Consider the following 25,217-nt stretch of genomic DNA (forward strand, 5'->3'; position numbering starts at 1 on the left):
ATATGTATGTATGTAAAATTAGTTGGGTGTGATGGTACACACCTGATATCTCAGCAGCCTGGGAGGCTGAGACAGGAGGACTGCTTGAGCCCAGGAGGTTGTGATTGTGCCACTGCACTCCAGCCTGGGTGACAGATCAAGACCCTGTTTCTCAAAAACAAGTATGATGGCAAACCCCAGAGAAACCCAGAGTTGGAGGCAGCCGCCTCTGGGAGGGCAGGCAAGGTGAGTGGCGGGGCGGGTGGAGCCAGCTCAATTTCTTCACAGGTCTCGTACAATCATTTGACTTTAAATACTCTCAATCTGTGCATGACTTACATTAAAAATACAAGACAGCCGTGGGCACACTAAAAATCATAACCCATGAGCTCCACCTAAGAGGTGTTCGTTGTTTACCACACTTCCCATTTGGCCTTTTGAAAAACGCTCCTTGAAGGCTGAAGCACTGATGGCCCTCACCTCCTGGGCCCACAGTGCCACCCGGTCTGAGGTCTGTCTTACCTGCCGCCCCTCTAACTCGATCTGGAAGTTCTTGGCGGACTCCTGGGTCACCCGCCCCCCGAAGTCCAGCTGGTAGACCTGGGTGGCCTCGTTCCACAGCGGCTGCTTGTTGGCCATCACATACACGAAGCCTTGGCTGCCCAGCCGCCCGTCCTCCTTCTCACTGGCCCTCCGGCACTTGGCCTCCTCCAGCTCACCGGCAGCCCTCGGGGCACGCTTGCTCTTCCAGCCCTTCCTGCTGCCCTGGCTCTGGTTCATGAGCTCATCCCCGCTGATGAACAGCTCGGGCTCGCTCTCGGAGCTGTCCTGGAACTCGTTTGTCTTATTCAACTTCTTTGACTTCATTTGGTCTTTCTGACTCTTCACTTTTTTCTTCTCTCTCCCCAGGTGTGGGCTGGAGATAAGGGAATTAAAGTCACTCAAAGTCCTAGCCTCCTTCTTCACTTTGCCCTCAGTGATGGCCTGTACGCTTCCTTCCTCTGCTCGGCTGTCCAGGCGCTTCCGGTTCTTCTTTCCAAATTTTTCTGTCCGCTGGGGGACTGGGCTTTCGGTCAGGGAGAGGACTTCCTGGAAGTTGTCCGCGGTCTCTACCATCACCTCTGTGCCCATGTGGCTCTGGAGGTCAGCAGGTGGTGGGGACACAAGGGGCTTCTCCACCACCAAGTGTGGCTTTGGGGGGAGTGTGCCCTGGAGGTTCTGCACGGGTGGGCAGGCGCTGTAGGAACTCCATGGGTGCAAGGCGACAGGTGGCAGCTGTAAACTAGAGCACGTGCTGCTTCCTGGGTACATGGGGGGCAGGGTACAATAGGAGAGGCTGGGTGGGTACACCGGCTGAAGGACCACAGAAGGCTCCTGTTGTGCAAACTGTGTTGGGGACAGGGTGTCTTTGGGAGAGCAGGGAGCCTGCACTCCGGGCAAAGGGGGGTTGTTATAGCTTCCTGGATACGGCACTCCCATCCCATAGCCTGTCTGGAAAGTGGCAGTGGGGCTGGTGGGAGACTTGGGGGAGATGAAGGGCACTCGAGACACGTCCAGGTGCTGGCCTTGACTCAGCATCAGAGGGGACAGTTTTAAGGGGTTGGGCCCTGAAGTCTGTGCTGTCCTTTCTTGAGGAACCCAAACGTCCTCACCCAGCATGGAGTCCCACTGGTAAGGGGGTGGCCGTTTCAGGGTGACAGCAGCTTCAGGCAGGGGGGGGTGCCTCAGGGGCTTCTCAAGTGGACAGTGCTGGGACAGGGCCTCGTCCTCTGTGAAGGCAGAGTTGACGTAGTCGGTGCGGTCGTGGGTGCTGTCGGGCGGGCTCAGGAGGCTGTAGGAGGACTGCGAGGCCAACGGGGAGGCGCTGGCGGTATGGGCCAAGGCAGCCCCGGGCTGCGAGCCAGGCCCTGTGCCACTGCACTGGCTGCAGGTATACAGGGCAGGTGGGGGCCGAGCTGGGAGCTGTGTCACCACCCCCCCAGACCCGCCCTTGGGCTTGGCCAGGGGCTGCAGGGGGGCCCGCGGGCTGTCGGCCAGCTGGGCCATCTTGAGTGCAGCCTCACGGTTGTTCCTCCGCAGGGTAGCGTGGATGAGGCTATTGTCGGACCTCTGGGCAGCCCCACGCCCCTGGGCAAGCTGGTTGGCAATTTCGGGATATGGGGGTGGGTCTCCGGTGGGGATGGAGTAGCGAGGGACGGTCAGGCGGTTCAGGGTGGCACTAGTGCAGGGCTGGGGGACCTTCTTCTCAGTGGCTGTGAGCCTCAAGGTGGCGGAGCTGCCCGGCCCGGGGAGGGTGTAGGTGTTCTGGGAGCACAGCATCCGGGTTCGAGGCCGGCACACCTCCTCCACGTTGCCGCTGCTGTCGAAGGTGGTGATCCTCTCATAGCCCAGGGGCGTCTGGTAGTGCACTGATGTGGGGTAGAGGGAGAAGTCGCCCTTCTTCAAGCACACATCCACTGGGGGCTGTGGGGGCGGTAGAGGAGGTGGGGGTGCTGCTGTGGTGGGGGCAGCAGGGATGGTTCCTGGGTACGGGGGTGGAGGGTTCATCTTTGTCACCTGGACCTCCTGGGGGGCACTAAAGACCACTGCGTCCCCCTCAGCCGCCAGCTGCGGTGGTGGCCGCAGGGCCTTGGCTGACTTCTGCAGGTGTTCGTGGTCTCGGTCTCCATGGCCCACCGTGGACAGTTGCATGGGCCCCTGCGGCGGTGGGGGAGGCAGGGACAGTGGAGGGGGGTTCTGAATGATGCGGCTCATCTCCACGCTTCCGAAAATCACCTGTCCAGGGTTGGAGTACCGGTTGGAGACTGGGTACTGGGTGGCACTGTCACCTGCATGTTCTGCTGCCCCTACAGCTGTCGTCTGGTTGGTCAGGACATCTAGCTGCACGTTCTGATTGGCCAGTAGGGACTGCACCAGCCCTATGCTCTGCGTGGGGGACATAGCCTGAGCCGAGCTGTGGATCGGTGCAATAGGGATGTTCACGGTACAGGGTGGGCTGTTCTCAGGGACACCAGATGCTCCTGTCACTGGAAGAAAATTAGAAAAAGGAACTGCTTACAAAAACACTGCCATTAAACCGGGTCAGGATAAGCAATACATCTGGGACTCATCCATTCTCCTTCTGTATACAAAATGCAGTTGCCAGAGACTGAGACATGTCTGCTTGGGGAAAGCTGGCCTTCTCACACAAGTAAGCTGGGTTCTGCAGGGTAGCCTGCTGCGGTCTGTTAGCTAAGGGTACTGTCAGAGCTTTCCAACTAACTCACTTTTGAACCTTCTGAACTTGACACCAGCGCCTCAATGGCACCATCACAGATAATTACATGGCTGAAGAAGCTTTTTACTGATTGTATTTATAAAATACACACCCTTTTAGGCAAGAAGAGGGTAATGGTACAGGGAGAACCTCTACTGAGGACTCACAGTGCCTAGGCCTCTGAATAGGTCTAGTCATGATTATGGGATGGATAACGTGGAAAGTATCATGCAACAGATGTGTGTAAGAAATGTCTGTACATTAGGTTTCTGTAAATAGAACAATGTAAAATGTAGTAGAAAAAACAATGAAAAGAATCTTCTAGTGAATCTGAGTATCACATGAAGGATCATTTCCTAATTTTTTTTTTTTTTTTGAGACAGAGTCTTGCTCTGTTGCCCAGGCTGGAGTACAGTGGCTCGATCTTGGCTCATTGCAACCTCCACCTCCTGGATTCAAGTGATTCTCCTGCCTCAGCCTCCCCAGTAGCTGGGATTACAGACATGTGCCATGACGTCCAGTTAATTTTTGAATTTTTAGTAGAGATGGGGTTTTGCCATGTTGACCAGGCTGGTCCTGAACTCCTGACTCAGGTGATCCACTCGCCTCAGCCTCCCAAAGTGCTGGGACTACAGGTGTGAGCCGCCGCGCCCGGCCTTTATCTGGTTTTTAGCATTCAAACAGTATGTAAGGTAGAGCCACGCTGAATTAAACCCTGTGAATATATCCTCCTTGTACACAGTGGGAGTTTAACAGAGCGTACGTCTGAACAGCAATCTACAGACAGGTGCTCAGAGCCACTGTCTGCACTGCCCTGTTTAAAGTGCCCATTGAGCACTCTGCCATTGGCTCCTCTAGGCCCTTTGTGCTACTCTGTGGCTTTTTGCTCAGAGAAAACTGCCACCAATCCAGAAATCGGAGGCATGGTGTACGTACTAGGTGGCAGCTAGTCTATGATTAGGAAGTGTGATTTAACAGGTGAAGTGTGAAAGCTAGTTTTCTTCCCATCAAAAGAACTACAGTATCAAGCCAGTTAGTTTGTCACAAGCTGAGCTGGCCCTTCCTTGGGGTCACCTAGTGAGACATATAACTCTCCTCTGGCCGCACAAATTTGGGTCTGTCTCAGGTTTTCTATCACTCCTGTTCAGATCCCTCTTCCAGAAGCTCTCTCTCACCTGTATGAAACACTGACGGCAAGCATCTTCCCCTTTAAGGAAGAAGAGTCTCTTTGCTGAGTCACCATCATTAAATGTAATCCCTGAGACAATATGTTCCCTGCTCTCATTGGGAAGCACAGACAATAACGACAGTGGCATCAGCTAAACTTTGGAGAGAGCTGTGTTAGTTGCATTTTGGGAGAACAGGGAAAGCGTTGGGGGAGAGTTTAAAAGCACTTCTAATTCCGAGATTCTGAAATAGCAGGGGATGCACGAGGAAGCTCAGGTATGGGAGGCTTCACCAAATTACAGGTATTTATGTGGTTGTAAATTGGCCTATTAGGACCACATAAGCCTAGGACATTTGCTCACCCATGCAGGAGAGGTGTACCATCAGAGAACCAAGATGGCCATTGTTGGAAAGTACAGTAGAAATCATTTTATTCAGGTAAAAAGACTGGGCTGTGAGAGAGGTAAACAACTCCCTCAAGTTCAGAGCCCAAGTGAGGGGCAGGGCCTGAGCTGGAATGTGTGGCCCTCTACGTCCACTGTGAGGACCAGTCCCTCTGGCCACAAACATCCAGATACTGGAGAAGTCGTGGTCCATGTCAGGGTTCTCCTAGCTTAGAAACCAGGGACTTCCAGAGCTCTGCTTGGTTGGAAGTAGAGGAGTCTGTGTATCTAGAAAATCTCAGGTGGACTTTTACTTAGAAAAACAAGTTATTTTCAAGTACCCTATAGCAATTGAAAATAGTTACACACAGCTAACTGGCAGACTAATTTGGAAGTCACTACAATCTACTAATTGAAATAAAATCCGCCCCCCCACCAGCCCTGCTGGGAAACATATTAACTTAAGATGCTATAGATATCAATATTTACCATTTGAAAACTGGAATTTAAAAATCGTATACCAGATTTTATCTTGAACTCAGGCCAGGTCCCTGTGCACTGAGACATGCACATTACGGAGGAAGAGAGGTGGTTACAGGTAAAGGGTTTTGTGTCTTGGACACAGGGCAGATTTGAGAAACTGGGTTCTGTGGGTACCACGGGAATGCTGGAGTGAGACACTATCTCAGCAGGGTTGAAAGGATGAAGGCTGGCCTAGATCAATGAGATTGGTCAGTTTTGATTTTATTTAGTTCTGATCAGTTCTGCAAACTTATCTTAATCCAGACACATAACTAAGAGGACAGCTATGAGGATAAAGTCAGATGTGAGAACTGGGACTCCCTCCTTCCAACGCTGGTGCCAATCCATGACTTTTCTCCTGGGACCCACCAGCACATCTACCAACCTTACTGAGGCAGGAATACTTTTTCCAAACCCAGGGAGCAGACGGAAATCCTCAACAACTTACCACTCTGCCCCCACCAGCACGATGCACTGATAGCGGGATTGTGACAAACAAGCTGATATATGTGAACACACCTGGTAAATCATCTTCATCTTCACTGAAAACATTTGGGTTGAAGACAGGTAAATTAATATAGTCCATGGAAATTTTCCGAACTTCTGGGAGATAAATGGTCATCTGCCGCGGCTGGAGATGCAGGAGGCTGGTTTTATAGATTACTGGTGGGGAAAAAGAAGGGCACAATTAACAGAGACACACCAGAGCAGAGCCAAAGTGTCAACAGAGTCATGGGAAGAGAGGGCTGCAGTTTCCCTGCCATCAGAAGGCAGATCTGTGCAGGCAGGGCCCAGAGGCTCAGAGGGGCTCTCCATTTCTCCCTGGTACTCAACGCGGCCATACTAGCCATGGTTCGGGATTCAGTAACAGCACCTTCCTGGTCTAGCTTGGCCTCCTTGCCAATGGTTTGTCTACAGAACTACAAATTTCAAATGTTAAAAAAAAAAAATTTGCCGGGTGTGGTGGCTCACGCCTGTAACCAAAGCACTTTGGAGGCCAAGGCGGGCGAATCACCTGAGGTTGGGAGTTCAAGACCAGTCTGACCAACATGGTGAAGCCCCGTCTTCAAAAAAAAAAAAAAAAATTTTTTTTTAGACACAAATCATTTCTTTTAGAATGAGCTAGAATATAAAAATATATTTTTTAAAAAACTCATTTGTAATCAGAAGGATGTCTGAATGGAAACAGTTGTGGCAACCGGCGTGCCAAAGAAGGGAAGCTTGGGCAACCAAGAAACCATGCGAAAGCAACGTTGAGATGAGGGTGGCATGGTGTCATGTCAGAATAAAACGCAGCCTTCGTTTCAGCTGGAACCTTGGCTTACTGGCTTTCAATTTTAATCTGATCATCAGGATAGAGATTTATAGGGAATTTCCACACAGTTGTTTTTTTAAACCTCAAGATTTAATTTGATTAACAGGGACATTTAGGAGAAGGCCTAGATTGCAACTAAAATATTTAGAGGAAGAAAAATAAGTTTAAATATAATGAATCTGAATTTAAGTTTCACAGTAAAGTTGGGATGAAACTGCCCTGTGAATTTGCTTTTGTGTTCAGGAGTCTTTCCTGTGAGACAGGTAGCACACAGCTTCTTTATTCTAGCTCCACGGTGGTCACCTTGACACCTAGTGGCTGACCTGCAGCATGACCGCGGCACAGCAGGCCTCCTTTGTCGAAGCATCTTTGCAGGATTGGCCCTGGGACTGGTATGGGCTAAGATGACTTTTCCTACCCAACAGTAGGAAAGGCCCTATGCATGTGTTTCTCTCTCTCCCCCACAAAGGAAAGAGAATATGAATTTTGGTTTAAAAATTCTGTGTAAGGCCGGGCGCGGTGGCTCACGCTTGTAATCCCAGCACTTTGGGAGGCCGAGGCGAGTGGATCACGAGGTCAAGAGATCGAGACCATCCTGGTCAACACGGTGAAACACCGTCTCTACTAAAAATACAAAAATTAGCTGGGCATGGTGGCGCACGCCTGTAGTCCCAGCTACTCGGGAGGCTGAGGCAGGAGGATTGCTTGAACCCAGGAGACGGAGGTTGCAGTGAGCCGAGATCGCGCCATTGCACTCCAGCCTGGGTAACAAGAGCAAAACTCCGTCTCAAAAAAAAAAAAAAATTCTGTGTGGTTCCATATGACTTAAGTGCTATTCTTTGTTGTTCACATTGACAAAGCAATTAAAAAAAAAAATTCTAGGAGGGATTTAAAAAAATCACATCAGTTATCTCCAGGAAAGAAAACTAGGTGGCTGATGGTGAGAATGAGAGATTTTTTTACTGTATAAACCCCTGAATCTTTTGAATTTTGTAGAATCTACTGTGTATTGTTAAAATGACAAAAATTCAAAATAAAAACATTTCATGAGCCAGATCTAACTGAAGGAAACAAATTATCCAACGTGGGGAATAGCACTCACTTTTTAAGTTCATTGGAGTGTCATATATTGTTTTTGAAAAGACCATTTAATGGGGCACCACCTACCTTCTAGAATCCAAGAGATTTTTGTTCTCTAGTATTAATAGAATCAAGTGGACAATTCTTTTAGCTTGACAAAGTAGCTCTATGGACCAAAACACTCTTTTAAAAAGGTCAGGCTGGGCATGGTAGCTCACACCTGTAATCCCAGCACTTTGAGAGGCCAAGATGGGGGGATTGCTTGAGGCCAGGAGTTCAAGAGCAGCCTGGGCAAAATATTGAGGTCCTTTCCCTACCAAAAATTTTAAAAATGAGCTGGGCATAGTGGCATGTGCCTTGTCGATAGTCCTAGTTAGTACAGGCTGAGGTGGGAGAATCACTTAAGCGCAGGCGCTTGAGGCTGCAGCAGGCTGTGATGGTACCACTGCACTCTGGCATAGGTGAAGAGCCAGACCCTATCTCCCCGCACCCCCAAAAAAGGCCAGCATGTGTCTCAAAGGCTCTCACACGCTCTTATTTTAAGATCTTTACTGGCTTATTTGTGGACCTACTCAACATCCAAGAATGAAAAGACCCATTAAGTAAATTCTCAGTTCCATTCCCTTTTTCAATATTTACCATAGGCAGATGGCTAAGTTCTCAGCTTACTGATGTGGGAATAATCATAAGAGTCAAACAGTGGTTATTAAAAATCAACCTTATCTATCAATAGGGCACTAATGAGTAACTGAACAACAGGCATTGTGGTCATCAGAGTTTCCGGGTTGTTGAAAATATTATGAGAAATTTGTATTATGTACAGGGATGGTCTATTGTGATTCCCTAAGTCAGTTTTATGTTTCACTTTTATTCCTCTTTTTCTTTGAGCTCAGAAACGTCAAATGAAAAACTCAAATGCAGTGCTATTTAAAAAATCTCTGAGATGCCGCATAGCAATAGGTCTTTCTAACATCTGATCTGTAAGAATAATTTATTTTAAAGGATCTGTGTATGAGTTGTATGAAGCAACTCATATACAGATTCAGAATTTCTCAAAAACCATTTTTAGTAGGTTACGCAGAGCATGTTCGAAATGGAGGGCCGCAGCCCACTGGCTGAACTAGCCTTGCAGAGAGAGCGCGTATGGCGCACAATGATTCAGCAACCGGGGAAGAGGCGGGGAGCAACACAGCTCCTCAACCCACACAGGGACCTCCCCAACAGAAAGAAGCTGCTCTGGAGGGACCTTCTGCCATTTTCATGTCATCACTGTCTCTGAGTAAATATGACAAGGTACTGCAACTCGTTTGGGCAGGAGTGCAGATCAGAACACATGTTCGTGTTCTGGCCCAGCTTTCACTACCGTTGCTCAGTTTTCCTCCATGTTTCAAACTTGTCATGGACAGGATATGTATCTGGTATTGAGAAATGAAATTTATAAAAATTTACCACTAAGAATTGTATCAACAGTCAGCTAACATCTTATAGTCTCTAATACCTTCTTTTCTACCTTCAGTTGATCAAGAATCTGCAAATAGTAAAAGGCTTAGAAGTCAAAGTACCTAGAAATCGATGAGGGCAGTGATACAAATTTTTGCTATTTCTATCATTTTTATATTTCTATTGTTTTTTGTTTAGTTTTGTTTTGTTTTTTGGTGAGACAGAGTCTCGCTCTGTGATCAGGCGGGAGTATAATGGCGTGATCTCAGCTCAATGCAACCACCGCCTTCCGGGTTCAAGTGCTTCTCCTGCCTCAGTCTACCGAGTAGCTGGGACTACAGGCGCCCGCCACCATGCCCAGCTCTTTTTTTGTATTTTTAGTAGAGACGGGGCTTCACAATGTTGGCCAGGAAGGTCTTGATCTCTTGACCTTGTGATCTGCTCACCTCGGCCTTCCAAAGTGTTGGCATTACAGGTGTGAACCACCATGCCTGGCCTATTTCTATTGTTTTTATAAGTCAGGGCTTATATCAAAAAATGAAAATGTCACTGGTGACCAGGCGCGGTAGCTCACACCTGTAATCCCAGCATTTTGGGAGGTTGAGGTGTGCAAATTGCTTGAGGTCAGTTTGAGACCAGTATGGACAACGTGGTAAAACTCTGTCTCTACAAACAATACAAAAATTAGCCATGTGTAGTAGCACGAACCTATAGTTCCAGCTACTTTGGGGGCTGAGGCAGGAGGGTCACTTGATCCCAGGTCAAGGCTGTAGTGAGCTGTGACTGTGTCACTGCACTCCAGCCTGGGTGAGACACTGTCTCAAAAATATAAAAAAGATTTTTAAAAAACAAAATAAAATGCCACTGGCAAAAGCCACTTTGAGTGAGAATTCTAATTTTTGTGAAATCATTGTGGCTGAAGTTAAGGTTTGGAGGTAAAATACATACTAATCTTTTGCTGTCTTAAAAGCTCACCTTCTACTCTGAACCACTGAAGGTTGAAACTGGACGTTTTCATTTGTTCCAACTAGGACAACGACAGAACAGAACGTGAATTTTACCTGCACCGAGGTTGGTTGGCAGGAAAGCAGCCAAGCCCACAATCTTAAATTTGGTTCCCCAGATATTAGACGTGACCTGAGCAAGATAGTTGTGCTGTGGTAGGGGGGAAGAAAAGAACAAAGAAGAATCACAATCTATTTCCATATTTTCCATTGGTCACTTAGTAAGAATGTTAATATTTTATTGCTTAACAAGCCACGAATGTGCACCACCAGAAACACCCTTCCCTACCTCATCTGCCATTTGCAAGATCAGAAGCTAACCAGGGCGGTCAGGCAGGCAGCAGGGAGTGGGGGTGCATCGAGCTGGGGCAAGGTGGGGCTGTGTCCCAGTATGTCCACAGGTGTGTGATATAAAGAGGTCTAGAAAGGGATCTAACTCTGAACCCACTTTTATCCTTGATATTTCTCCTGAAAACATCAGTTGCATTGATGCCATTATGTCCTGAAACTACCCATCATCTGTTTTCTCATTCAATTAAATTTAAAAAAATTTAAGAAGTTATTATGCCCAAGGTATATATGTGTGTACATGCACGTGCATGCATGTGTATGTATGGAAGGGCAAAAAGAAAGATGGACAAAATATAGCCCTGCAAGGAGCTTATAACCTGATGGAGGAGATAAGGCTTATAATGACCTATATATAAAGAAGTCACTGAGCAATGTCATAAGGGAGTTCTACGCCAGGTGTGTTGGCCCCTCCTGGCTGAGCCAGGGCAGGAGGCCTTCATAGCAGAGGTGGTGGTGGAGTTCTGTCTCAAAGCATGGGGCAAAAACAAGGATGAGGAGGTGGGGTGGTGACAATCTAGGCAGGGCAAGACTTGGGGCAGGTGAGAAGCAGATGTGGCTGCAGCACCTGGATGGTGAGGGGGCACTGAGGGGCCAGGAGGGAAAGGCAGGCAGGGCTGGACTGTGGCAGCTGTGATGGAAGTGGGAGGTTCTCTCCCACAGTCACTGCAAGATCAAAACCAGCTGAGGGGCACAGGCGGAGGAGCCAGAGCTCCACTTGAGGGCGGCTCCTGAGGTAGCGGGAGGCCTGTAGGATGTGGAGCAGAGCTCAGAGGCCTGTGGTGGCAGTGAGCAGGGCAGGCTGTGGGTAGAAAGGGGCCCTCCAGGCATCGCCCCCAGGAGGAGGAGAGTGAGGCAGGGCAGCTGCGGGCTCCTACCTGAGTGATGTCTTCAAAAGGAAACTCTCTCCGAGTCAGGCTGGGCGAGCCCACAGAGGGCTTGCGCAGGGGCAACCGCGGGGACCGGGAGAGCTCCTGAGCAGCCCGGGGCAGCTTGGGGGACTTGCGGGCCTCAATGCTGATCCTGGGGAGGCAAGGCCAGGAGGGGTCAGGCACCTATGTCGGGAAAGGTGAGCATGGCCCTGACTCCAGCACTCCTTTTCCTCTTCTGGACAGCCAGCCTGGGTGCTGGGCTCTCACCCTGCAGCCAGTGCGCTAATTTAACAAAGCTCTCCCTTGCTTTTGCTTTACGAATATGAGGAAAGAATGGCAACTATACATTGAATAATACACATTTTAAAACAGATTGAGAAACTGGGTGTGGTGGCACATGCCTGTAGCCCCAGCAGGAAGACTGCTTGAGCCCAGGAGTTCAAGGCTGCAGTGAGCTATAACTGCATCATTCCACTTGAGCCTGGGCAACAGAGCAAGACCTCATCTTGAAATATACTGAGTATATACTGAAATGAGATCCAGCGATCCATTTGTGAGGAACTTAAAGAATTAACTGTCTTTCACCCTCTGCTGCGTTGGAGCAAGTGTGGCCTTCTGCCAGAGGCCTGAGCAATCTGTCCTGGGAAAATGGCAGGTGGAACATGTCATTTCTTACCCAAGGCCAGTGATTTTTAAAATTTCTGCTGCACAGTGTGAATTTCAACAAATTTATCTAGCATTTCACCATCTGCAGTATTTAAATCAAATTATCAAGTTTTTCAGCTACTTTTTTTTGAGATAAAGTCTCACTCTGTTGCCCAGGCTGGAGTGCAGTGGCACGATCTTGGCTCACTGCAACCTCCACCTCCCAGGTTCAGGCAATTCTTCTGCCTCATCCTCCTGAGTAGCTGGGATTACAGGCATGCGTCACCATGCCCAGCTAATTTTTGTATTTTTAGTAGAGACGGGGTTCACCCTGTTGGTCAAGGTGGTCTCGAACTCCTGACCTTGTGATCTGCCCGTCCCGGCCTCCCAAAGTGCTGGGATTACAGGTGTGAGCCACTGCGCCCAGCCTCTGGCTACCTTTTGATCGGATGTTGTATCTCTGCTCCTCAGTCCCTTTATTTATAGCATGGAGACACCTAGGTTTAATGACAGTCTACCCCAAAGAGAGTGTTATAAAAATGAGTACGGTAAGGTTTAAAACATCCTATGAAAAAATGCATTAAGTCTCATATATACTGCCTTCAAGCCTGCTGATAAACTCTGGGATCCCGAGGAATGGGAGGATGGCAGATTGAGCTCACTAAAGCTACGATCTGGGACAATTAGCCTGGCTGCTGGGTCCAAATGGTGAAAGGACAGCAGGAGGAGGTCCAGTCACGGGAAGATGGCAACTGAAGAGGATGTTTACAAGTGAAAAATTTAGCTGCGTGCATTAAATGTCCTCTCTGCTTACATAATGGAAAAAAGCACTGTAGGAACGTTCATAACGTTACATGCAATTTCAACAAGCTCTAGAACAAAGATGAAAAAAGACATTAATCAGATTGCTGGAGTAACTGGATATCTGCATATTTTAAAAATGAGCATTTACCTCTAATTCATACCAAACACAAAAATTAATCTATAAGCATGAAAGCTAAAACTAGAAAGCTGCTGGAAGAGAATCAAAGAAGGTCTTCGTGACCTTAGGGTAACCAAAGATATCTTGAACAGGACACAAAATAGCACTAACCTCAAAAGAAGAATGTGACATGCTGGACTATATGTCCAGCCATACATATATCTGACAAAGGATTCAAATCTAGAATAAAGGAAGAACTCTTATAACTCAGTACAAGAAAAACAACCCAATAATAGATTGGGCAAAAGCCTTAAGACACTTCACAAAATAAGATAGCCAAGTGGCCAAGAAACATGTAAACTAAGCAGTATCCATCACTGGAGACATTAGAATTAAATTAAAATGAGATGCCATTACACCTACCACAACAAGGTAAAATTATTTCTAAAAAACGACAACAAAGTTGTCAGTGAGGGTGGAAGAAGCTGGGACTCTCGAGGAATTCACGCTTGGTGCAGCCACCCTGGAAGACTGCTTGGTAGTTTCTAATAGAGTTGAGCATGTATCTAACTCGTCCCTGCAGCTCCTTTCCTAAGTTTATACCCCAGAGAAATGAGCACACATGTCCACAAAAAGACTTGTGTAAGAACGTTGATAATGGATTTAACAATAGCCTCACACCGGAAACTACCGAATATCCATTGATTGATAAACAGAATAAACAAATCGTATCGTATAATCATTACAATGGAATACCATGGAGCAATAAAGAAAAACACACTACTGATAGACGCAACAACGTGACTCTCAAAATCATTACATTGAGAGAAAAAAAAAAGCCAGATACAAAGAGAACAGATTGTTTGACCGTATTTACATGAAGTTCAAGAACAAGCAAAGCTGATGATGGAAGTCAGCACAGTGATTATTTCTAGGGAGTGGGCATCAAATGGAAGGAGCGTAAGTGGACTTTCCTTTATCTTGAACTGGGGGAAGACACTGGTATAGCTCTTGCACACTGAGCTAGGTGTTTACGATTTGGACACGTGTATCTGTATGTAACTTAACCTTAGTTTTTCATGGCATCAGAAAAAAAAATCACAGAATTAAAACTAGAAATCTTAGTGAAGAAAATGATTCTACAGTGGATGCAATGTGTTGATGTTTCCCAATTATGGCATTCTAGGCATCTTATCTGGCATTCTCTTCAACACATTACATCCACTGGAGAACCTTTTTCTTCCTTTTCTCAAACTATAAGAAAAAAACACATTAGCCAGGAAGTATGGCCACGCCTCTGCCACCCACCATCATTGCTAACCCCTAGAGAAGTTCTGAGGGTGTAGCAAACTTCTACTGGGTGTCTTTGTCTATCCCAAAGGAAAAACAAAAACAAATAGAAGTTGTAATTATTCCAGATAGAATCTTCTGGAAGAAAAGGCAGGGAGGATGCTCTTGCTCTTGACTCTTCTGGTCAGTTTCAATGGGATTCTGTTTGCAGGCACAAACACACATGTTCCGAAGCACAAGAAAGGACGCTCACCCCTGAAGACTGAGATTACCTTGGGAGTTTGGGTGATTTGCTAGCTCTGGAGATTTTAGGAGATTTCTTGGCAGCCCAGTCATCACTCAGCTCAATGTCACTGGAGTCTGAGCAGTTGCAGCTGTCGATCACAGTAGAAATCAAGCTGTTCCCATAGATTTCATCTGGTAAAACACCAACCAGTAGATTTTAAGGGAAGTTCTATCAATTAGCCCCTACCACTGATCATTACCATAAACTAAAAGACAGACAGACTCCACAGGCAATCATTTCAGACCTAGAGGTTGAAACAGAAAGAAGCTTAGCATTGTTTTTCTCTTTTACATTTTCTAAGCAGAAGTAGGCAATTACTTCTACTACTGTCAAAATGGGCATGGTATTTTAATGTTTCTAGGAATGTACAAAATAGACACTGTTTGCTAACAGCTGAAACCAAACTGGCTGTGCTATTGTGCCTCACAACACACAGGTGCTCACCTGGGTTCATGTGGACTTTCAGGTAGCCCCAGAACCTGGGCTGAGTGACGGGTTTTCGGACTCACTGATTCCCCTGAGAACCTGCTTCTGACCTGGGAAGGCCCTTGCTGATGACAGGCCTGCTTGAACTAAAGTCCTGACAGAGCCAGGTGCACTCCACTTAGGTCTGGGATGCTATACAGCCCCTGAAATTGCCACAGGTCTCGTGGTGGGGGCCTGGCTCTCCTGCCTGGCAGAGCTGCTTGCCTGTGGAGCAAAGGGTGGGAGACCTGTGCGGTGGGAACTCCCAGGGTGGCTCTGGGTTCTTTTGTGGGTACTCTGCATGGGGTCTTCAGGCAGATGGGGAGATGATGTGCAGAGCGGGGTGACGGCAAAACTGTGGGGCAACGTTCCTCCTCCATGGAATTCCTCTCCCTTGCTGCCCATCCCCACCTGCTATCACATTCCCTCACCATCCAAATCCTCCACACATCTCCCTCTACGCCCCAGGTCTCTCCTCAATGTGAGGACCCCATCCTTCCAGATTACTTTGTTTTGCTGACGAAAATCTCATTACCTCAAGGCTCTAAGGGCCTTGCCAGGTAATAAAAAAGCGGAATCATTTAATCACAATGAAATAATTCATGTGAGTGATTTTACCATCCAAAAGGGCTGTTTATATTCTAAAGGATGCATTTCTTAATCCAAACCAATCTAGAAGTTTCTGAGCATTTGTTGGTGGCATCTGTGAACAGGGGCAGAAAAACTTGGCAACACAAGCTCCCCGGAAAGGAGGCTGGCCCCAGGCTGTGTCCCCCACATCACCCCCTTCTTAAAGCACTCACTGAATCAGGAGGCAGGACACCCGGATCCAGCGAGCCTTAGTGAAGCCACAGTGGTGTGTGCTTGGGTTCAAGCAAATAAAAAGGAATGGATGAGCTCTGAGCACTGTTTCACATGATTTTATTTAGGAGTCACTGGATCAAAGGAATCTCAGTCATGACTGAAGCACGCACGCAAGTCTACAGAATGTGCCTGTGTGTGTGACTCGAGGAAGCCCAGTAGGACACAGCCCACTCAGCTCCTGACTCACTCATCAATGCCAGGATCCCTCAAATACCATGTCCCAGGTCATTTCCTGTATCCCTTCACTCATAACTACTCTTTTATTTTTTTATAGAGATGGGGTCTTGCTATGTTTCCCAGGCTCGTCTTAAACTCCTTTACTTGAGTGATCCTCTGTCCTCAGCCTCCCAGTACTGGGATTACAAGCACTGAGCAACTGCATCCGGCCATAACTACTATTTTATTGTCTGTCACCGCAACCAGTGCAAATTCCACAAGGGAAGGAAAGTCATCTGTCCTGCCTCCTGCTTTAACCCCAGAGACTAGAACAATACCTGAGACTTGATAAATACTTTCGGAAAGAATGATGATTTTAGGGGTGGCATGAAACAGGCTTTCTGGAAATATGTCTAGGCCCTGCTTGTTCAGTGTCGTAATTCCACGCGTGCAGGCACTGCCACTCTGACATCTGTCTTCAGCACTAGAAATTCCGTGCATGACATTAGCTCCACATTTGGGGAGGCCGAGGTGGTGGCTGGGTGTACTTCATACCTCTAGAGATTCTGTGTCAGCAATTTATCACGGACGTTCTGGAAAAAACATCTAAGTTGTAGAAAAACGTAAGTTGGGATTGGTCTTTGAGAATCTAAGGCTTAACTACAATCTCTGGGGCTTTATATCTCTGTTCTGTCAGTTTTCAAGAATCTGCTCATTTTTTCTGGGTTGAAGGCTTTGTGTTTTCCTTTAATTTTTCTTTTTTTTTTTCTTTTTAAGAGACAAGCGAACATTTATTTTTGTGCCTTTCTTCCTATGTGTATTTCAAGTCTTTTTTTACAACAAGGCCCCAAGAATCTCCAGATTCAATTATGTCCCTGGGCTTGGATGACTGCTGCAGGAGTCTTAGGGAGCACTGTACAAATGCTAGAGTTACTCATTTACCAACATGAAGCCTGAGGACAGAAGATGTCACAAAGCAGGACTCCTTCTTTCACGGAATGTGTTGATTTCAGACGAGGCGGCAGCCAATATAGAAAATGCGGGAATTTTCCCTTAGAAGTGGACTGTGATGAAGGGTGCTTGCCATGAACATCAGCTACTGTGTTTTCTTTGCTTTTTTCTTTTGAGACACAGTTTTGCTTTTGTTGCCCAGGCTGGAGTGCAATGGTGCGTTTTTGGCTCACCGCAACCTCCGCCTCCCAGGTTCAAGCGATTCTCCTGTCTCAGCCCCCCTGAGTAGCTGGGATTACAGGCATGCACCACCATGTCTGGCTAATATTTGTATTTTCAGTAGAGATGGGGTTTTACCATGTTGGTCAGGCTGGTCTCAAACTCCCGACTTCAGCTGATCTCCCTGCCTCAGCCTCTCAAAGTGCTGGGATTATAGGTGTGAGCCACCTCACCCAGCCAGCCATTGTCTTTTCTTTGAGCCTTCCTTTCCAGTTTTTTGAAGATAAAGCAGGAAATAATCTTCTCTGAAGATACTTGATAAAAATTCCCAAAAAACCAAAAACACATGCTTCCACTTAATTGATAAAAATTTGTTGCAGTTTGGCACCTGGGTCTAGTTCAGCCAGCCAGTGAGCTGATTGATGCATTCACCCTGATAGCCAGGTGTGCCCATCTCCTTGAGGAAGACTATTCTATTTTTGGTAGCATGACGGGCCACTGAGAGATGGAAAGGGCATAAGAACCATGAGATCTCCTGGAAATGCTTCCCCAGGAAGGCAATTTCATGAATGAGGTCTTCCAAGCAAATGACACCAAACCTCCCCAGGTGCTCCTCAATCACTGTGTTGTCTGTTAGAGAGATGGCCTTATTCTTGGGCTTGGCTTGTTCACATTTCAAAATGAGTTACTGGACAGACTTTAAATTTGGAAATCCCCAGGTCACATAAGGTTCCACTATATGCAGCATTTTTAGGTTCTGGGGGGTGACTTTTACAAAGACACCATGAAAAATTTTCTTTAGGCGAAGTCTTGCAATGGTTCTCTGCACCAGTAAACTCACGCCATCAATCCTTTCGATGCATACAACAAAGGCCAAGGAATGTTTATCTGGCAATTCCAAGGCGTGAGGTATTCCCTTCTAGTCGTCTGACCCACACCTTGTCATGTGTGCACTGGGGATCATGTGGGAATGATTCCAGTCACTTAAACTTGGGCCCTTTTCCTTTCCTCTGCTCCTTCTTTGCCAAAAGTGACTGCATTGCCTGGGTGGCTTTGAGCACCTGATAAGCCTTTCTCTTTTTCAGGAGATTTTCTGGAACCAAAGGGATTTTTCTTTGCTCTTGCTCTGCCATTTTTCTAGTGTTGCAGCTACTCTGTGGTTTTTTTTTTTTTTTTTTTTTTTTTTTTTTTTTTTGTTTTTTTTTTTTTTTTTTTTTTTTTTTTTTTGAGACAGAGTCTAGCTCTATTGCCCAGGCTGGAGTGCAGTGGCATGATCTCGGCTCACTGCAATCTCCACCTCCTGGGTTCAAGCAATTCTCCTGTCTCAGCCTCCCAAGTAGCTGGGACTACATGTGTGCAACACCACACCCGGCTAATTTTTGTATTTTTAGTAGAGACGAGGTTTCACCATGTTGGCCAGGATGGTCTTGAACTCCTGACCTCAGGTGATCCGCCTGCCTTGGCCTCCCAAAGTGTTGGGATTACAGGCCTGAGCCACTGCACCCAGCCATTTTTTGTATTTTGGTAGAGACGGGGTTTCACCATGTTGCCCAGGCTGGTCTCAAACTCCTGACCTCAGGCAATTCTCCCGCCTTGGACTCCTAAAGTGCTAGGATTATAGGGGTGAGCCGCCACATCCAGCTTCCTGAATTAGACATTTTTTTAAAATAAAATTTTTAAAAACTGTTTTAATGGCTTTTAAGTATACACTCTCAACCTGTTCAGGCTACTGTAACAAAATCCCATAGACTTGGGCGGCTACAATAATAGAAATTGTTTCCTCACATGGCTGGTTTCTGGGGAAGGCTTTCTCCTTGGCTTGCAGTTGGCTTCTCAGTATATGTGCATGAAGAAAGATGTCTCTTTCCTTGTCTTTTTAAAAGGCTAACATTCCTATCAGATTTGGACCCCACCCTTATGACCTTCTTTAATTTTAACCTCCCCCTCCAGAAGTCCTGTCTCTAAATACAGTGACGCTGGGGGTTAGGGCTTCCCAATATGAATTTTGGGAGTGCCATGGGGGCACAATTCAGTCCCCAGGATTCTACCCCTGGCCACTCTCAGACTCACATGCAAAATATATTCCTTCTATTCCAAAAGCCCCCAAAGTCTTAACTTATTCCAATATCAACTCTAAAGTCCAGAGTCTCATTTAAATATCACCTAAATCTGATTTCGGTGAGACCTGAGGTACAATTCATCCTGAAGCAAAATTGGTCTCCAGCTGTGAACCTGTGAAACCAGTTATGTGCTTCCAAAATACAATGGTGGGACAGGCATAGGATAGACATTCCCATTCCAAAGAGGAGATACCGAAAGTAGGGAAGTGGTGACAGTTTCCAAGCAAATCCAGAATCTGGCAAAGAAAATTCCACTGGATTCTGAGGCTTGAGTAGAGGTCCTCTTTGGTTCGATATCCTGTCCTCCAGGCCTACTGGGGTGTCAGCATCACCCTCACAGCTCTGGCAGGGGTCCTGTCCCCAAGGCTCTGTGCAAAGGCCATCTGGCCTGCTGAATCCGAGGAGGTGGACCTGATGATCTCTGAATCACCTGCATGGTTATTTTTTCCTCTTATTGAAGAACAGTGCATGTTAGTGGCCAAACAGCTCCATCATCCCAGCTGGTCAAATACAACAAGTCCAACAGCCTTCCTTCCTCCCATCCTGCTTCCACCCACTGCAGTTCAAACCCGCAGTTATCTCTGCTCATATAGTTTCATAAGCTCTTTATCGAATGACAGTCCAGCCACAATTTTGGTATTTTCTTCAAAATGTATTCAGTACTTTTTTTTTGCAATATGAATAGCCTAAACATTTTCTAAATCTAAATCTTCATCTTTTATCTTAATAATTCCTTCTTCCATTCATCTTTCTCCTTTTGCATTTTACTATAAGCTATCAGGAGGAACCAAACTGCTCCTTCAATACTTCTTAGAAATCTCTTCAGTTACATATCCAATTTAATCACTTGCAAGTTCTACCTTCAACGAAACATTGGAACACAGTTTACCCAAATACTTTGCTTTATAACAAGGACCGCCTTTCCTCCAGTGTTCAACGTGTTCTTCATTTCCCACTCAGACCTCACCAGAATTGCCCTTAGCATTCGTATTTCTAGCATCCACCTCAGAACTCTGCCAGCCTTGATCCGTTACCCAGTTCCAAAGCTTCTTCCACATGTTTAAAGACTTGTTACAACAATACCCATTTCTTGGTACCGAAATCTGTATTAGTCAGGGTTCTCCAGAAAAAAAACAAACAAATCAGTATTATGTGTGTGCGAACGTATACACACACACACACACACACTCTCTCTCTCTCTCTCTCTCTCTCTCTAACTGGCCCATTAGATTACGGAGGGTGAACAGTCCCAAAGTTAGGGTGCCGGCACCCGCTTCCTGGTGCAGGCTTTGCCCCTGGCTTGCAGATAGCCACCTTCTTGCTGTGTCTTCCTATGTCTTCTTCTTGGTGCTCTGCATGGTGAGAAATCTCTTTCTACTTCTCTTCTCATAAGGCCAGTAACTAAACCAGATCAGGACCCACACATAGGAACTCCTTTAACCTTGATCTCCCCTAAATGTTCTACCTTCACATTGGGGGTCTGGACTCTAATATATGAATTTTAGGGGAACATGATTCAGTCCATAGCAAGCTCTGGCTAAATATTCCTTTAGAAAATGTGTGGGCCAAGTGCAATAGCATATGTCTGTAAATCCCAGCACTTTGATGGGCCAAGGCAGGAGGATTTCTTGAGATCAGAAGTTTGAGACCAGCCTGGGAAAGATAGTGAGACCCCGTCTCTACAAAAAACAAACTTAGCCAAGTGTGATGGTGCGTGCCTATTATAGTCTTGGGAGGTTGAGGTGGGAGGACCACTTGAATCCAGAAGTTCAAGGTGTGCTATGATCATACCACTGCATTCCAGTCTGTCTCTTAAAAAAAAAAAAAAGGCGGGGAGGTGGCAGTGGTAGAGGGAAGTGGCTGGGCATGGTGGCTCACACCTATAATTCCAGCACTATGGGAGGCCAGCATTGGAGGATCTTGAATCCAGGAGGCTGAGACCAGTTTGGGCAACACAGGGAGCCCCCATCTCCACAAAAATAAATAAAATAAATTAGTCACATGTGGTGGTGCACACTTGAGATCCTAGCTACTCGGGAAGCTGAAGTGGGAGGGTTGCTTGAGCCTAGGAGTGCAAGGCAACAATGAGCAATGATTGTACCACTGTACTCCAGCCTGGGAGACGGAGTAAGACCCTGTCCGAAAAAAAAAAAAATACTGGGACTCAAGGTATCTACTAAAAATATACACACTGATAATTTTGAGGAACATATCTGCTAAGGCACTTGACAGTGGATCACAAACTTCAGTGTATAAAAATCACCTGGGAAACCCATTAAGTTGCATGTTTCTAGGCCCCACCTGGCCCTAATGAATCATAATCAAAGGGTGAGCCTAGGAACCTGTTATTTAAATAAGCATCCCAGGAGATCTGCATGGAGCTGGTGGTGCATGGAACGCATTTTGAGAAACAATGATATGGCAGCCTGAATGAATTAATCAGCTTTTAATGATAAGAAATTCCTGGACAGGCACAGTGGTTCATGCATGTAAATCTTGGCACTTTGGGAGGGCAAAGTGGAGGACTGCTGGAACCCAGGAGTTTGAGATCCGCCTGGGCAACATGGCGAAACCGTATTTCTACAAAAAATACAAAAATTAGCGAGTGTGGTGCACACCTGTAGCCCCAGCTGCCCAGGGGATGAGGTGGGAGGATCGCTGGAACCTGGGAGGTCAAGACTGCAGAGAGCTGTGATGGCACCACTGCACTGTGGCCTGAGCATCAGAGCAAGAGCCTGTCCCCTCATCCCCCCAACAAAAAGAAAAAGTCAATTCCTGGTTTCTCAATGTCAGGACTCTCTTCCTCCTCTGAAACAGTCTGTATATGCCATTCAGGTGGCAATTAGTCATATCGTGCCTTGTGACCTATCTTCTATTTGTGTCATCAGGTATTTAAATCTTGATTTTTTTAATTAAACTTTTCAAGTGCTTACATTGTCTTATCACCCAAAAGCGTTTCGAAACTCCTTGAAAGCAGAGATGCCCTGGTATTGCTTAATAATAGGAGACTCAAGAACCCCACACAAGGTAGGCCCTGACGAAATATCTGTCAATGTGCTTTGCTTGATAGCTTTTAATTATAAAAATAGAACATCTTATTCCCCCGAAGGACCGTGGGCAACGAGTGGGTCCGTGTTTGATACGAGCTGATAAATATGAACAAGAAGGAAGAAGGCATGTGGGATGGCCGGGTCAGGCTTCACACAGGCCTCGTCTTTGGGTGCTCCACAGCACAGTCTCCTGCCCTGCCCACTTCTTCAGTGAAGGATTTATGCACGCACAGGGAAATAAACAAGCTCTTCACCTACATTATCGTCAATATTTAATCTCAATATAGATTTTATAAAATTGTACCCGGGGAAGAACCTTAGACATCGTGAGAACACCTGCTGCAAACCTGGGCTCAGGGCCTGCCCCACGGCCCCCAACCCAGCCATCTCTAACCATCAGTAGCCCTTCTCCTTTCCCCTGAAACCATGTTTTCCTCCTGTGAACATCTGCTTCTCTCTCTCCTGTTTTTCCCACTGCACCCTCCCTGAATCTGTCCTCTCCCTCCTTTCAGTCTGCCTCCCCACCAGCCCCAATTATACTAGTTGCTTTCTTTGTTCTTGGTACTAGCTTGTAACAGGAATCAAGAGAAAAAACAGACTAAAAGCTAATATTGACAAGTAGTGTCACTGCTTTCAATTTCTCACGGTAGCATGGGTAGTAGAGTGTCACTGCAGACGCTGAGTAAATAAAGGCTGCCAGGCAGAGGTGGGGCAACTGTGTACAGCACTGAGTACCGGCTGAGAGTGAGCAAGCCCACCACACTGTGACTTGGGATGACTGGTCAGGCCACATGTCACACTAGCTCCAGGCCGTAATGAGAGACAGGGCCTAGACTAATGGGCAGCGGAGTGAACTGGAGTGAGGAAGTGGCAAGAGGAAGCATGAACTAATGCAAACAAATCCAGTTCCACTGGGGGCACAAAGACGACTCAGTTCCCTCCCCCCAGGCCCACAGAATTCAGCGGGGCAGAGCCTGGAGCACAATGACTAAGTGTGCTGTTCATTCTGCAGTAGGTGACGGGCACAGGGAGGTGGCAGACTGAGCCGGCAGTGACTGATGGGTGCACGGACACTAGGCTAGCACCAAGTGGCACACATACACACTAAAGCACAGTCCCTTCCCCCTGAAGCTTATGATCTAGGATCCCAGAGAAGTGAGCAGGGAGCATCCTGAATACATTAACTGAGCAATGAAAATCAGCGTAGGGAAAGGGATTTTTTCTTTCTTTTTTTTTTTTTTNATGGAAAGAAAACTTTATGAACCCTTCCCTGACTCAATAGCAGTCTTAGAGACGGCAGGCCAGGGTGGGACCTTGGTCCCTGTTTATAGAGCGCAGAGCCAACTTTATACACAATTATTATGTATATCTATTTTATTTTTTTAAAGATGGGGTTTCACCATGATGGCCAGGCTGGTCTTGAACCCCTGACCTCAGGTGATCCACCCACCTCGGCCTCCCAAAGTGCTAGGATTACAGGCGTGAGCCACCACACCTGGCAGGGAAAGGTTTTTAGAAGGACAGGGTGATTGTCATTAGTAATCAGCTAAAGGCAGTTAACACTGGATTAGGGAGGGGCAGAAGGCTGAAGGTTTGGATTTTAATTTCATCATCCACTCTGGGAGGGCAGGGACTGCAACTTGTTATTATTTTCAAGTTGCCTCAATATTACATAAAGGCACTCGATGAATACTCAGTAACTGTGAAGAGGAAACCCTCACTCCCAGGAGGCCTGGGCCAGCTTCCTCTGGCCTGAGAGCTGATGGTTCCTCTACCCACATCCCCAGCTATTCACTGCTCATGGAATATGATTAAAAACCTGTCAAAAAGTACCTTTAGAGAACTGTTCATTTCAATGGGATTTTGGAAATGTTGTAGCTTCAAGGATGTTCCACACTAGCCACCACAGGCTCACATTCCATTAGCAGGCATTCTCTTTGCATGGTGTGTAAGGCCTAACAGCCCACGCCCACAGAAGAACAAGGTCCCAGTCCCTCGGGCAAGGGGCCCACCTGGTTTGCTATCTGTCCTCGGGTCCATGATGACGAACTCCGGCCGAAGCTTGCTGACACGCCGCCCTTTCAGGATGGGCACGAGCCCGCCCAGGTACTCCAGGTAGAGTGTGTAGCACGGGCCACCCACCTCCGGGTCGTCCTCTGTGCGCTTCATGGTGCAGTGGAGACGCTCGTTGCCGGCTGAGGGGTAGCTGACGAAGTCTCTCATGTTGTTAGGATCTGGAATTGGGGGCTGGAGGATACGGGAAGAAAAGGAAGAGCTGGGACTCCAGAGAGGCAGAGAGGGAGAGAGCAGCACAAGGCAGGTCAGCTAAAAACGCCACTGCTCCAGAGAAAGCACAGGCTGGGGCCCTGGGGACAGGCTACCTATGTGCTGTAGAACAGTGATTTACAATGGTAGGTGCATGTGAGAATCTCCTGGGAGCTTTCAAAACATATCTAAGCCAGGATCCCACCTCAGACAATGAAATCAGGATCCATAGGGGAGCCCTGGGCATGTTTTCCGATGCTGTGTAATACACCAGGGCTGAGATCCGCTTGTGTAGAACCAATAGTATAAGGCAACTTGGAAAAAAAAAAAAACCAGCCAGGCGTGGTGGCTCACACTTGTAATCCCAGCACTTTAGGAAGCCAAGGTGGGCAGATCTCCTGAGCTCAGGAGTTCGAGACCACCATGGGCAACATGGTGAAACCTCGTCTCTACTAAAATACAAAAAATTAGCAGGGTGTGGTGGCGCGCCTATAGCCTCAGCAACTCGGGAGGCTGAGGCACGAGAATCGCTTGAGCCCCAGAGGTAGAGGTTGCAGTGAGCCACAATTGCACCACTGCACTCCAGCTTGGGCTACAGAGTGAGACTCTGTGTCAAAA

The 25,217-nt window shown here is 47.1% G+C and overlaps 1 protein-coding gene and 1 pseudogene across 3 annotated transcripts in view; both read right to left on the bottom strand.

Moving 5' to 3' along the window:
- Window positions 1-25,217, bottom strand: part of TULP4 (TUB like protein 4) — a 214,654-nt gene that overhangs the window by 7,119 nt on the left and 182,318 nt on the right. For 2 of the 3 annotated variants that reach the window (XM_017538460.2, XM_037741884.1), the window contains 6 exons: window positions 24,347-24,581; window positions 14,496-14,640; window positions 11,373-11,517; window positions 10,204-10,297; window positions 5,827-5,970; window positions 502-3,005 (listed from right to left, as the gene is read on the bottom strand). In XM_017538460.2, the coding sequence (XP_017393949.1) occupies window positions 502-3,005; window positions 5,827-5,970; window positions 10,204-10,297; window positions 11,373-11,517; window positions 14,496-14,640; window positions 24,347-24,581 (3,267 nt within the window). Of the gene's footprint in view, window positions 1-501; window positions 3,006-5,826; window positions 5,971-10,203; window positions 10,298-11,372; window positions 11,518-14,495; window positions 14,641-24,346; window positions 24,582-25,217 lie in introns of those variants that run through there. The other variant, XM_017538466.2, reaches the window with a different exon arrangement.
- LOC108311156 lies at window positions 17,358-18,312 on the bottom strand (annotated as a pseudogene).

The sequence above is a fragment of the Cebus imitator genome, unplaced genomic scaffold (assembly GCF_001604975.1).
Source record: "Cebus imitator isolate Cc_AM_T3 unplaced genomic scaffold, Cebus_imitator-1.0 Scaffold6, whole genome shotgun sequence".
NCBI lineage: Eukaryota > Metazoa > Chordata > Mammalia > Primates > Cebidae > Cebus > Cebus imitator.